Source organism: Echiichthys vipera (genome assembly GCF_963691815.1).
Source record: "Echiichthys vipera genome assembly, chromosome: 7".
Lineage (NCBI taxonomy): Eukaryota > Metazoa > Chordata > Actinopteri > Perciformes > Trachinidae > Echiichthys > Echiichthys vipera.
In genome coordinates, this window is record NC_139832.1 from 20,899,486 (window position 1) to 20,913,253 (window position 13,768).

Consider the following 13,768-nt stretch of genomic DNA (forward strand, 5'->3'; position numbering starts at 1 on the left):
ATTGCTTTGCCCTCGTGTCTTCTTGGATCTTCTGATTTAACCCCTTTCCTTTTAAATTGCTCCTTTTTCTCATCTTTGTCTTCATCTTCTTCCTCCTCCTCCTCGTCCTCCTCCTCCTCTTCTCCTTCTTCTTCCTCTTCCTCTTCCTCTTCTTCTTCTTCTTCCTCCTCCTCACTGTTCATACTCCATTTGCTCTTGGGAAGAGCTACTCGTGTCTAAGCAGAAGCAATGGTGGAAGGCTTAAATATTTCTAGTGAATGCTATTATATCTGTATCGGAAATTTTTTGGAAATTCAAAAGCTGGTCTATGAACTAAAGATAACAGTGCAGGTCTTTATATAACTGTGCAGAATTTAAACAGCTACTGTTCAGACAGCAAACACACATTAACTAGGTCTCTTCTACATATTCTAGAAACCACCAGACACCGCGATGTACCTTCCCACTTTTAACCTCCTCATCCTCCTCCTCCTCCTCTTCTTCATACTCCTCTTCTTCTTCCTCATACTCCCACTCTTCCTCCTCCCTAAATCTTATATCCTTTTTAGTTGGAGGGAGTGTCTGGTGAAGGGTGGTCCTTGATTCTCTGAATGCAGTAGTAGACTGACAGAAGGGAAGTGGTGTTAAGACGATTGTGTAAAGCAGAGAGGGCAGGCTAAGTGGTTACTTCTGCACATTAGATTCATTGCATTCACGTAATGTGGAGGGTTTACTTCACATCTCAACTCAACCTGAAGAATACAAGCGGAGGGAGATGAAAGCCAGACACAGACAAACCAAACAGTAAGTCAGGATGCTGAAAAAATACACAAGCAAAACTAGTATACAGTAACTCAGTATACAGAAGAAAAAAAAATCTATTTTAGGATTGAATTGGTATTTCTGGGTCAGCCGCATCTTCTGAGTTAATGAAAGTGTCAGTGGGAACTGGCTTTGAAGTGGCAGCGGAGGAAGAGCACTGCAGGTGTGTGCTACTCAGACAGAGATCCAGTTGTTGACAGTACAAGGCTCTTATGTATTGTTGTTGGTCACTGCAGCACAGTAAAGATGCCACACACATGTGCATTCATTTGAAAGGTTCCCTTCATAATAATGTAGCTATCAAAAATAAAATTAAATAAAAGTCAAAACAGGACTTTTAAATGGCATCACACATGAAGAACAACACAGCATGGCTTTTAAAACTTTGGGCAGTAGTATTGCTTTCAAGTATCACAGTAAACTAGCAATGCGACAGTATAGTATAAATATATAATTGAAACCCTTTCGTGGTGTTTGAGTATCTAGTAAACCTGACCCTGTTTCTCTCAAAGTGAACAGATGCGTTTTAAACTATATAACTCGTCATTTCTTTACTGTATAGAAACGTTTCTTCATCAGGATGTTCTGTGTGAGTGACCTCAAAGAGCAGAGGAAATCTCTTGTGTCAATTAACTTCAGAGCAAAATGGACTTGTACTTTAAGTACAATAGAGGCAATACTAAGACAGGAAACAGCCTCTGCGCAGGCAAATTACATTACGGTATTTCTATTCTAAGAAGGCAGAAAGGAATGAAACGTTTTTTAATTGATAAACTGAAAATAAAATAGGACAAAAAAAAACAGCTGAAGGGCAGGATTGTTGGTGCTTAAAGCTTAAGAGTATGTAAGAAAACATCAAAAAAGGTTTAAACAAAATAAGAGCGACTCAGGCCCATTACATGGCACTAGCAGCATCATGACTTCTAATCCAGCTCATGTGCTCTAATAAGTCTCTGTACTCATTAAAGTTTTACTAATCCTATCTAAAAGAAGAAATGATGAGGTCCTGATTCTCAGTCCTACAGCATGTTCATGGCAGTGACAGATGCACCTAATTAATTAGTAGTTCATCTGAATTTAAAAGTTGCCTTGTCTTTCTGGCTTTCCACGTCCGCTGCCTAAAACTTCTCTATGCAGAATACAGTAATGTTTGGAAACATAACTTAACCTAATGTAAACACGTTAAATACATACATCAGTGATGCATGTACAACTGTGATGTTATTATCACTGCCCATCAACTACAGTAGTGACTATGGTCATTAACAGAATAAACTGGAGATCTGAAAAGACTCTGTGCAGCACTGATCCTACCTTCTGTCTTTGCTGGATGGAGGTCATGGCGTCTGGCTGGAACTCCAGCTTGTCCGTCCGACACAGTTTCCAGTACAGGATTGAAATAATGACAATGACCACGAGGAGGGGAATCACAACCCCGATGACGATCCACGTGTTGGTGTTTTCAGCGTCAGAGGATGAGGACGCCACCTTCTCTACAGCTGTAGACAAATAGATGCAGAGGGTAACAGAGGTTTCCGTTTTAATTTTGGCCTTCAGACACAAATGATTGCCAGATTCAAAGGTCTGGACCAAGGCAACAAATATGACACCATGCTGAGTCATTTCACTTGGGTACATGGTTCAATATTTCAAGCATATCCATGTGTTGCCTCTAAGCCTGTACACAAACACCTTGAGAATGCTAAGCTGGACATAAAGTATTGTTGGTGTGCTGGCTCTTTTCTCAGTGTTGTTATCTTAAATGCAGACCTTCATTAGTTTTAATTAACACTCATTTCCTCCCCTGGGAGTGTACCATAAGAGAACATATTCAGCCCAGAGACAGAACTCCCTTCAGGGGCTCTCGTTAGGCCTTCATCCTTTGTTTATATTCTTAATGAGGAAGACAGGCTGTACACTGTGTGCAAGGGGAGGTAATTAGCTCAAATGTTACCATAAACATACAAAAGAACATATAGAGCCAGCAGTAAGCTTGTATTCTTTATTATTTCTTATTACCAACTCGTAAACAATTGTGTCATTGCTCTTTCTTTTTGTATCTCGCTGTTCCAACACATATTTAGCTCTACTAAGTTTCGTGCAACTAGACCTTGAGAAGGTACTTTGCACTGTGCGATTCACATAACAAAAAGCAAAACAATCCCTGCAGAGTAGTGTGTTTCAAGTCATATACCAACAAAACAATAATGTCTCTTATTTTTGGATCTATATCCACAAGCAAAAGACATTATTTCAACTCCAGACCCGCACCCGGAGAATGGCAAGTGACTCAGCATCTCTAGGACACTTTGGCAACGTGGATGGTTGCAGACACAGGAGCTCTAATTGAGCTTTTGTCCATGTCAAATGCCCTTGAATGTCTGTTACAGTATCTACTAAGCAAGAGGTACTCACGTTGTGCCAAAATACCCTGGACACGATATCCTAAGACGATGGCAGCCCTTTGAACGTCCAGGCTGTTGAGTAGGTTGGCTGTTTGAACTGCAGGCCTCCTCTGACCACTGGGATCCTCCACAAAATACACTATCTCCAAGGGATGGTCCACACCTACCAGCCGGCTCGCACTTACAACCTGATGGGGGGAAAAGCAGGAAAGTAAAGTGTCATTGTCCAACCATTGTTTTTCAACTGTTCAGAAAAAGTGGGAGTCGGAGAGATGTACAAATGCCTATAAACACATCAGCATTTGTGAAAGAACAGGTTTTTGAAAAAATATCCAGTACCTAATAAGATAATAACACCATAATTTGCCATCAGAGAGAGAACTTAAATCCATCTCTAAATAATGTTATTCATGTCCCGAGTTGTTTGTGTTGAACTTCTGGAGTGTGAATAGTTCTTTAAGTGACAGAAATCTGTTTCCCAGAAAAGTTCAGGAGGATTTGCTGAGGTAATTTTGAGGGCATTCTAGATTATAGCATTTGTTTAGCCATGTGTTTAGGGGCATTAGTGATGTTGGATTCATGTGGAAATATTCCTTGTTCCACAAGACACATTGTCTTATATGTGGAAAGGATTCCAGGGCCCTACTTACTGTTGTACAATTATACGGATCAATCATCAGGCCTACTGAATACTACAAGATGGCTGATGTTACTGTCGACCACTCTGAGTAGAGTGATCGACAGTTTGCAGACATAATGGCATCTCATGTTTTTTTCCAAACATATCCAGATGTAGGAAAAAGGCTGAAGGACACTTAATGAACCTTATTACTTATAACTTACTGCTCAGGGACACAGGCTTGAAATCCTCAGCTTTGTTTTTCTAAGCAATCATCTTGTTACATGTTTTTATATCTCTGTCTATTAAGTTTTACAATGAAACCGCTGTTCCTCCACTCTTTCTTTGTTCCCATTTGTTTCTAACTTTGACAACGCACACACTGCAAGATGCAGACTAGTTTGAGCTTCAATTCAATCTATGAAAATTAACATTTAGTGAGATGTGTTTTAATTTTGATAATCTTTACAATTTTCATAAACAGTGTTTAAGCAATTACAAAAAGTGCTTCCAAAAATGAACACAAGGTCCGTGAAAGATGAGGCACTACACTCTCAATATTAAAAATGTAATGTCTGATGAAGGCCCCAGTGAGCTAAGTGTCTCAATTTACAGTTTGTAATAAAGATGACTTTTTAATGGGAGTGTGGTGCCTAATTTTCTATGGCACCCTGTAACATTAATCATTTTTGAGTTTTTTTTCAACAACTATAAGGCCTCCTTAGCTGCCATATGCTGTATTAAAACTAGAGCCAGGCTGATATTATCAGTATCTATAGCTTTTTTAAATTTAAATGTTCAACAATTGACTGATACTGAACATATAGTACTATGTAGTGATTTATTTTATTTTGCATTTATTCTTTATTTAAATAGTCAGCAGTAAAATATTCTTTAATGGAGTTAAAAGTTATAGAAAGCAGCCTTCTGACTACTTTTGCAGAGTCATATTGGTGCAAAATTCACATAGAAAATATCTATTTTCATTCAAGACAATCTTTGAATCAATCAAGTATTTAAAAGTTGTTCTCTAATTTTGATCTCCACTGTACATTCCAGTGAAACTACATATTCAAAAATTGTCTCTCTGATCTGTCGCTTATTTTGAAATAACAGTGCCCATTCATATTCACTTTAGTCTTCAGGCAAAGAAATAACATGTTGAATGTCTAAATTATGTTACATGTATTTATACTATGTATTACACCTTTTAACGTAACTTAACTGTGAACCTGTACTTGAAGCCTTTTACACGAGGTGTTTTCATTATATTGTCTATTATTTTTATGTACACAAAAAATCTACACACACACACACACACACACACACACACACACACACACACACACACACACACACACACACACACACACACACACACACACACACACAAACACACGAACACACACACACACACACACACACACACACACACACACACACACACACACACAAATATATAGAAATAACACACTTGTGATATATCAGCTGGTGTTCTGAATTTGCATTAGAGTATTCATTGTTTAAATATTTCACCATGTTGTCTAATATGTCTATGTGTGTGTGCAGTCTCCCTCTGGGTGCCCTGAGGCGCAGCACAGTCTGCTGTCTGCATTACTGGAAAGAGTAAAGCGCAGGTCATGCCTGGGCTGACACAGAAAAACGGCTGGGCAGGCTCTTTCATCCAGGGTCTAATCCAGTCCATGCATGGTTATTAGAGTGGAAAGACAGCAGTGTGAATGTGTGTTATTGCACGACCCCAATTCAACCTCCTCTTTTATCTGTCTGGGTAAACTCATAAGGTATTCTCATAGGTGATAACACCACAGTGATTCTGTCAGATTCTGTCTAGGGCATCTTTTTGAGGTATAAGTAGAGAGCGAGACAAGTTCAGATGATCAGTCTGAGTCACCCTTTTTCTCATTACATGCAACTGACACTCAAAGATGAGTGTCTTTGAAATGTAACAAAAGGGTGGAAAGAACACAAACATATTATTCATAGTAATTCATTCATATTTGTGACTGTGAACAATATAATGTTAAAAAGATTAAAAAAAAGATGCCAGAGCCTAAAATTAGAGATCTAATCTTAGCAGAGAGGCCGATAGTAAAGTTTCACCACCAATATGGTCCTCCATTTTTCTAAGTTGCTCTTTGGTTTTATGGAGACAATGATGCAGGAGAAAGAAAGGTCAGAAAGAGTGAGTCTGTTACGCAGCCAAGGATGATACTCATGTTTATGTTCATGTGTGTTTAAAGACCACCATATGTGCTCAGACTTCATGAGATCTGCTCAAATATGCATCTCTCATCTCCCATAACAACTCTCTTTTATCTAAGTGTTTGGCTCTCCCTGTTCATATGATTTCTGAATATATAACCCCCCCCATATCTGTATCTCTCCCTCCATAATGTCTACCCTCTCAACAACAGAGGCACACTCTTAATCATACCAACTGCAGGATACAGACGGAGAAAGAGAAACAATTAATAATTGATCTGCTCTTAGACGCTCTGTGGCTTCACGGGAGCCATCAAGCAACAGGAGCGGAGAAATGAGGAAGAGGAGAAAGAACAAGGAGTCATGAGGTTGTGGTCTTTGAGTGGCTTGCTCCCTGGGCTGAATGGGATGCTGTTGCCATGGAGACAGAGCCCTATCCTGTCCCCTTAGAGATGAGCTGAGCAGGTGCGGAGAGAACCCACAAAAGCTAGTGCCTGATTAGTAAAGCAGTAAGGCATTCAGTGGTTGCAAACACTGCAACGCTCACATAATGGGCCCTTAGTTCTCAGGCAAGGTAGTTAGAGAGAGCTTGCATCAGGGAATAAAGATATAAATGGTACAAGGAAGGAAGCTTTTTCAAGATTTAGTGAGTAATCCATTAACAAACTTCCTGTTAAAGAGTCTTGAAAGTTTTGTTGTGTAACGAACAAGAATTAAAACTAGTAATTCTATTGCACATTTTCTAAAGACACTGCCATGACTGTCCTGACACTAATTTACAGTTGAGTTTGAGTTTTGAAAATTTAGATGTATTTTAAAACAAATAAAAAGACAGTATGCTTGTAAGATTTAGTTTCCCTTTGATTTTTAAGGCAACTCATTTTCTGTTTAGTTGTATTTCATAAAAGTGAAATTACCTTAACTGGTTGCCCCCCCCCCCCCCCCCCCCCCCAAAAAAAAGAAAAACAGACAAGAAATTGCTCCACAGTACTTAGGCTTGATATAGTTTGCACTCTATGTATTATCTTCTCCCAAGGCATTGCAGCTGTGAATACCTCCAGATACAGTATTGAATACATCTATAGAAAGATACAGTACCTGAACACTGCTGTTGCCTATAAGAGTGGCTCTCCTAACACGTCTGATTAATCCAGTTGCCTCCCCAAGTAACATGGCCACCCGGCGCTCAATGTTGGCTTGGAAGGTCCTCTCACCCACTTTCTGGTCCAGTACACCCAGGAGCACTATGTCCACAGACAACAGAAAAAAATCAGTCAGCATACAAAGAACAAAAAGGGTCTCAAATTTAAGTTGTAGTTGTAGCAGCTGTTCACCAAGCCAAGTACTGAAACTGTGATACCTGTTCTAACCCAGGAGGAGCGAAGCAACTGGCTGGTGTTTAACTCTGGGTAATGGAAAGCTGTTATAAAAAGTACAAACATGATATTAAAGCAGAGTAAGGTTTAACTCAAGTTCATTGTTGGTGTTCAGAATCAAAAAAATATTCAGAAAACTCCAGCTATTACGGTAAAGGTAAGATATGAGGAAGTGCTCAAATATAGAGACATCCCTGGGGTACTCACGCTCAGCAATCTGCAATACAGGAAAGCCCATGTAATAGCTGAATTCCACCATTGTGAGCTTCATCAGAGCGTTGCTGACTTCTGACCCCATCAGATAACCCTTTGAACCACGCACAGTGAAGGTTATGTCCACCGGCTGCCTCCCTAGCCGTTGTTCTTGATATTTAGGAGCGGCCATGGTGATGTTTACAATCTAAAACACAATAAGACAGAGATGTACTATTCAGGGGACAGACGCTTACACAACAAAACATTTTCCACTCTGCTGTTGAGGCAGTTTCTGGGAAAGCTTATTTGTCTCTGAAAAAGTTACACTAAAGCACCCAATCTGAAAATCATTGGTTTCAGTGATTGGAAAGCAGAACACAAAATTGGGCATTATGGCCACAGGCACTATTTACTAGTTTGTTCATAAAACATTTCTACGCAGCAAACAAATGCTCGATTTAATCCTTTAATTTATTCCAACTAAAAGACGATAATACAGGCATCAGTGTAATAGGATTACACACAACTCTACTGGAGCCAACTCGCCACATAGCCAAATAAGCTCTTTATTAACAAACAGTAAGCTTCTTTAATACTCAACAACTAGAGCATGAACTCCTTCAAGTATGAGTATCCTCGTGAAATATCCTTGGATGTTTGTTCACGAGTGATGGTAAAATACAGAATGAGGTGAAAAGGAGCATTGGTCAGGATAGTTATAGTATGGAAGGAGCTTAGTTTGAAGGGGGCTGAACCCTTGCCTATGGTCGTAACATCTGCATAGTGACCAAAAGACGGAGATTGTGGATGCACCTGGCAAAACTGAGCTTCCTATTGGGGTGTGCTCACAGGGTACTCAGAAAGCCATAACAAGGTTGTAGTAGAACAGACTCTCTTTTGTGTTGGAAGGGGTTCTGGGCATCGTATGAGGATGAAATCCAACCGTCATAACTGGAGACTGGAGGATGGGGAGAGTTATGTCTCTTCTACTCTGCTTACTACAGGTGGGCGATAGGACACTATCTATCATGCAAATGTTTTGTTTTATACTCAACTTGTCTCATATAAGGCAGTTTTTTTGTTTGTATGGAAGTTCCAAATAAAAGTAGAAAATAATAATACGTTATGAAGTAATTTAACGTTGTTTTAAACCATTTCCTAATGGAATTTACAGGACAATTACTGTATCATTGTATATACTGTTACCATAATAGTAAATTGAATATACCATGAAGAATTGGCCATTGGCCACTACTGCTTACCATGCTGACATCGACACCCAGACCTAATCATTTATGAAAAATGGATGGATGGACAGACAGCAGCAGGACAGCATGAATCTGATTTTGTCAGTTTTACGGCAAACAATGATCTTAAAAAATAGTATCCTCTATCTCCTCAGGCAACCACTTCTGCCACTCTTCATTTGCTGAAATGATTCGACAAAAGTGATAAGACATAACAGCTTCTGCTTACAAAGCAAAATCCTAATCAAAGTCAGCCAACACTGCAGCAATCACAGTCATAAACTGGTGACTGGAGGCAGTCTGGGATCAGCTCAGAGAGCAAATAAGAAACAAATCTTGCACAAACAGTGTAAAACTCAAGTTCTGTTGTTTGTAACTTTGTAGGACAAAAAAAAAAAAAACTTGTCTTTTTTCATACAACACAATATGTTTAGTCAAGCTTTAGCTTCTACTGGAGGTAAGCAGCTGTTGCAAACAACAACAATTATTCAGAAGGCTCAACATTATCATCAGTAGGTCATTCGGCATTGAGGTGCAAAGGCACAAGGAAATGAATCCTGATGAAAAATCTCAGCTGAAATTCAAAAGCGAGACTACTCATGTTTCCCTGCCTTCTGATCCACTCACATGCACTGTGAAGTTAGTTGACTCCTTTGAGCGCCGACGCACTTCTGCAAAGGCCATGGTCAAACCCTTCTCAATGCTCTCACTGAAGTTGCAGAACCGCACATCTATGTGATTAGGGACAAACTGCAGCACTGTGAGTGAAGACAAGAAGAGTTTTAGACCAAGCTTAAAAACTTAAGTTTTTCACGAACAATTTAAAATTTGACAACAAGACAGCTGATTGAAAGATCATTTACCTGTGTGGACTTGATATTTACTGTCTGGTGTTGTCCAGTTTGGAGACACAGACAGGAAGCGGCGCCCAGACCTTCGCAGAGCATTGATGACAGATATGGCTGTGTACACAACTGGACCAGACACCACCCGAAACACAAACTTTGGTGGGGGGTCCACAACCTTCACAGACAAAGCAGGAATATGTGACAGATATATATCACTCAATAAAGTAATTGATTTACAGTTAAATGTGTTGAATAAGCAGCTGATGTTTTTTGAGGGGTCATTGTGGTCTTGTGGTTCTTGATGCGACTCCTCCTGTGGTTTGTTTATTACAGAACCACAGATAAAATACTCAGGAAGTGGCCTGGCCTCCATGGTTCATCTGCACTATTGTAACGTACACACAAACTGACATACATAGACACTGTATGTGAGGGCCTTAACATGAGGGTCCATCCACACCAGAATGACTATATATTCTGTTTGGATCTATTTTACATCATAAAGTGCCTATGATGCTGTTAATTTCTCAGAGAATGTTAACATTTTAATTTTGGTATTATCTTAAAGTTAATAGAATATCCTAACCCCTGTTGAGATCAGTTTACCTGAAGCTCCACAGACTTGTTGAATTCCCCTTTCATTATGTCTCTCACTTGAGATTTGGCATATCCAACAGTGGCTCCGGAAGGAAAACCTTTAGAAGAAAGCATTAGTGTGGTATTATGGCTTATTCCATTATAGTTGTCATATGTGTATATTTATTTTTCAGTCACAATTTGCATGCATCATACGTGTGGAATACATTTTATTTTTGTAATATAACACAAAGCATAATTAAATGTCACACTTACCAATTTTTACTAAATAAGCAGGCCTGTCAAAGTTGCAGAGGTATTGTCTTGATGTTGGTGCTGTAGTCGTGGTCTTTCCACTGGTGGAAGAGATGATGTTGACAGTAGCTGAGGCTTCGATGGTGGCAGTGGTTCTAGTTGTGGCTTGATGAGAAGTAGTGGCGGCAGTTGTGGGTACAGCAGAGACTGTATTAGCTTCACTGCTAGTTGAGATCAAGGTCATTGTGGCTGGGATGTCAACTCCATCTTCAGTCACCCCTTGATCACCCAACATGGCTGGAGGGACCACAGTGACATTAGGTGTGGGTTCAGTTGAAACTAAAGTGATATTGAGAGTTTGTTTAGTCGTCAAAGTAGAGTCTTGGGGATTTAATTCTATTTTACCAGCTGTGGTGTTGGTGGCCGGTTCAGCGGGATAAGGGGAGAAGGCTATGGTTGAAGTTAAGACATGAGCGGTGTGTATGGTACTTGATGGGAATAATTCTGTAACAAACCAGTGGACATCTGTCAGGGAGGAAGAAGACATTACATCATCTGGCAGCAAAGGCGTGGCGCTGGGTAGCATAGCTTCTGTTAATTCAGTACGTTCCAGGTCAACAGTTAGAGTATGTGCAGTCCAATCTTTGGTGGACAACTGACCACCCAAGAGAGAAGAAGAAGGATCAAAGAAGTGGGTTGGGACAATTGAAGGATCCAAAAAAGGCTCGGAGGCATTGCCTTGATGAAAACTCTCCACTGTGATTACAGTTGGGGTTGATTCGTCTTGTGGCTCAAACCCTGACGGATCGCTGGAGGATTCATCCTCAGTTATCTGGGTATCATTGGTGATGCTGGTTGTGGGTGTGATGTCTGTAGCACTGATGGATACCACGGTAACATTTCCTCTGTGTTCAGCTCCAGTGTCTGAACTGTTGTTTTCCTTGGTCAACTGAGTGGTGTAATACTCCAAGCTGTTCATGTCAGGTAAGAGAACATCCGTCGGTTGAATTGTGAAAGGCCAATCTACGTCTGATGCGTCAGGTATATCACTGCTTGCTGTGGGAGTAGGATCCAGTGTATAGTGAATTGTAGAGGACAAAGACGAAGGATGAATAGATTTAAGTGCAACAACGGTGCTGTATGCTGTTGTGAGGCTGCGAGAGGGTGAGACGTGAAGAGGATGCAAGGATGAAGGGAATATGCCTACTCTGGAAGGAAAGGATGTGTCATAGCTTTCTGTATAGTCCTCCAGATCATAGGAGTCAGAGGGCACCTTGGTGACGAGGGAGTAGTCCTCTCCATCTGCATTCAAGAACGACATTGTCTCCAAGTAGTCCCCAGACCCCCAGTCAAATTCCATGGTGTTGGTGGGGTAGAAGTCCTCTGGTGAGACCTCAGTGGGTTCAGATGAAGGTGATGTATGGTGGGGGGCGATGAAAGGCACATTGTAGCCAGGGGCAAGAACCTCATCTGGGTTAGGTAGCATGATAATGTCACGTTCTGGTTTGTTCTCCTCCAAGGGGGCACTGCTGGGGCTCAGCTGGTTCACATCCTGGATTTTACTATAAGATTCATCTGCTGCAGAGTCAGCAAAAGCCAGTTCAGGAGGCTCAAGAGGCTGACCATGAAGTGAGGTCATGATTGCCACTGTTTTCTCAGATGTACCATCATTCTCCTTTTTGAAAGTTAATTTCTCCTCATAATTAAGACCTAGTTGAGGCATTGCTGACCCTGTAAAAGCAGAGGGGCTTAATGATGCTATGGATATATTTAAATGAGGCTGCAGCTGGGATCTTGTAGGAGTTGGCGAGAGAGAGGAATATGCCTTGGCAGACTCAGTCCCGGCCATTTTGGAGAGTTTTCCGGTTGCCTCAAATTGTGGACTAGAACCCAACACAGGTTTAGAGGGGCTCAATGATGGATGATGCGGTTCTTCTGCAGGGAGGTCACTTGCCGTCAAGGATTTAGAGTTTTCAGAAGCAAAGCGTCCCCTCTGAAAATGTGTCATGCCAACAGTCCTTACTTCATGGTTTGGTTCAGAAATGGATGGCAGGGCACCAGGTGAGTCTGGGCTCTCAAAGGCAGTATAATGTGAGGCTGGTAAGGCTGATGGTTTGAACACTGTTGAACTTGAAACGTATCCAGGAAATCCCATGGGGTGGTTTGTGGAGTCCAACAAAGACTCATCTGAAGAGGAACAAAGAGAATCCTTCAGTTTAGTATTAAATGAAAGACAGATTCATGACTGACTTTAAACTAAGTAGATTGTGGAGAGGATGGCTAGACTGTGACTAAAATGCTGCTTGCATTTAACTGTTATAATTCATACACTCAATCAGATTTCTTTCAATTACCAACATGGGTGACACATACTGTACAGTTGACGTCTACCTTTAACAAACATAATTACAGTACCTATCATGTGTTTTGTTATCTGATATCAGCCCTAATATTCAATCAACAGTAATGTTATTACTTTTGGCAGAAATAGTGTGGCCAAATTGATAGGCAAGATGAAACTACATTGCATGGCAGACAGGCAGGTACCCTATACACCTGTAAACTATGTGGTATAGCTGTATATGAACATGACATTACAACAATGGGAAGGCTTTAGTTTGATAAAACAGTGTTAAGTTCCCTTGGCCTTGAATGACCAAAATGAACATCTGTCTGCAAAGAAAAAAAAAAAAATTGGACTTGGCTCACAATGACATTCATAGGATTAGCATTAATCATGAGTCATTCTAACACTGGTCTCATTTGAGGGAGAGGTCACAGAGTGATAGATGCATAGTACAGTAAAACACTTCATTGAATTTGTAGGATGAACCCGCGGTGGGTTTAGAATGTGATATGTAACCTTTTCCTATATTTAGATGGATCAATACTATATTGACAGATTATTTATAAATAGTAACTATTGATACAAAGTGGAATCTATGGAATAGTAGTGAAGCTGGTTTACCAGAAAACACAAGTTATTCAGCCAGCTCATTTTACTGTATGTCACAGTTCCTGCGATATGAAAAAAAATGACACCTGGCATTTAGAACTTTACCTTGTGCTTCTTGAAAAAACATTAGGCCTGTAGTCACTAGTCCAACTTAATTCCCATTTGTTAAAGTGGCAACAAAATGGAATTAATTATGGTTAAATACGAAAATACTCACAGGCTAATACACTGCCATGATAAAAAAAAAAGACCACGCGGAATTACAAC

At 40.3% G+C, this 13,768-nt stretch overlaps 1 protein-coding gene across 1 annotated transcript in view; it reads right to left on the reverse strand.

Annotated features, from left to right (window-relative positions):
- The window catches only part of LOC310949672 (UPF0606 protein KIAA1549), a gene marked incomplete at its 5' end in the record, with an annotated part of 38,575 nt that overhangs the window by 12,434 nt on the left and 12,373 nt on the right, over positions 1-13,768 (reverse strand). The window contains 9 exons of the mRNA XM_083917181.1: positions 2,116-2,300; positions 3,217-3,394; positions 7,147-7,292; positions 7,409-7,468; positions 7,632-7,824; positions 9,494-9,624; positions 9,730-9,889; positions 10,321-10,409; positions 10,567-12,732. Of these exons, the coding sequence (XP_083773307.1) occupies positions 2,116-2,300; positions 3,217-3,394; positions 7,147-7,292; positions 7,409-7,468; positions 7,632-7,824; positions 9,494-9,624; positions 9,730-9,889; positions 10,321-10,409; positions 10,567-12,732 (3,308 nt within the window). The remainder of the gene's footprint in view (positions 1-2,115; positions 2,301-3,216; positions 3,395-7,146; positions 7,293-7,408; positions 7,469-7,631; positions 7,825-9,493; positions 9,625-9,729; positions 9,890-10,320; positions 10,410-10,566; positions 12,733-13,768) is intronic.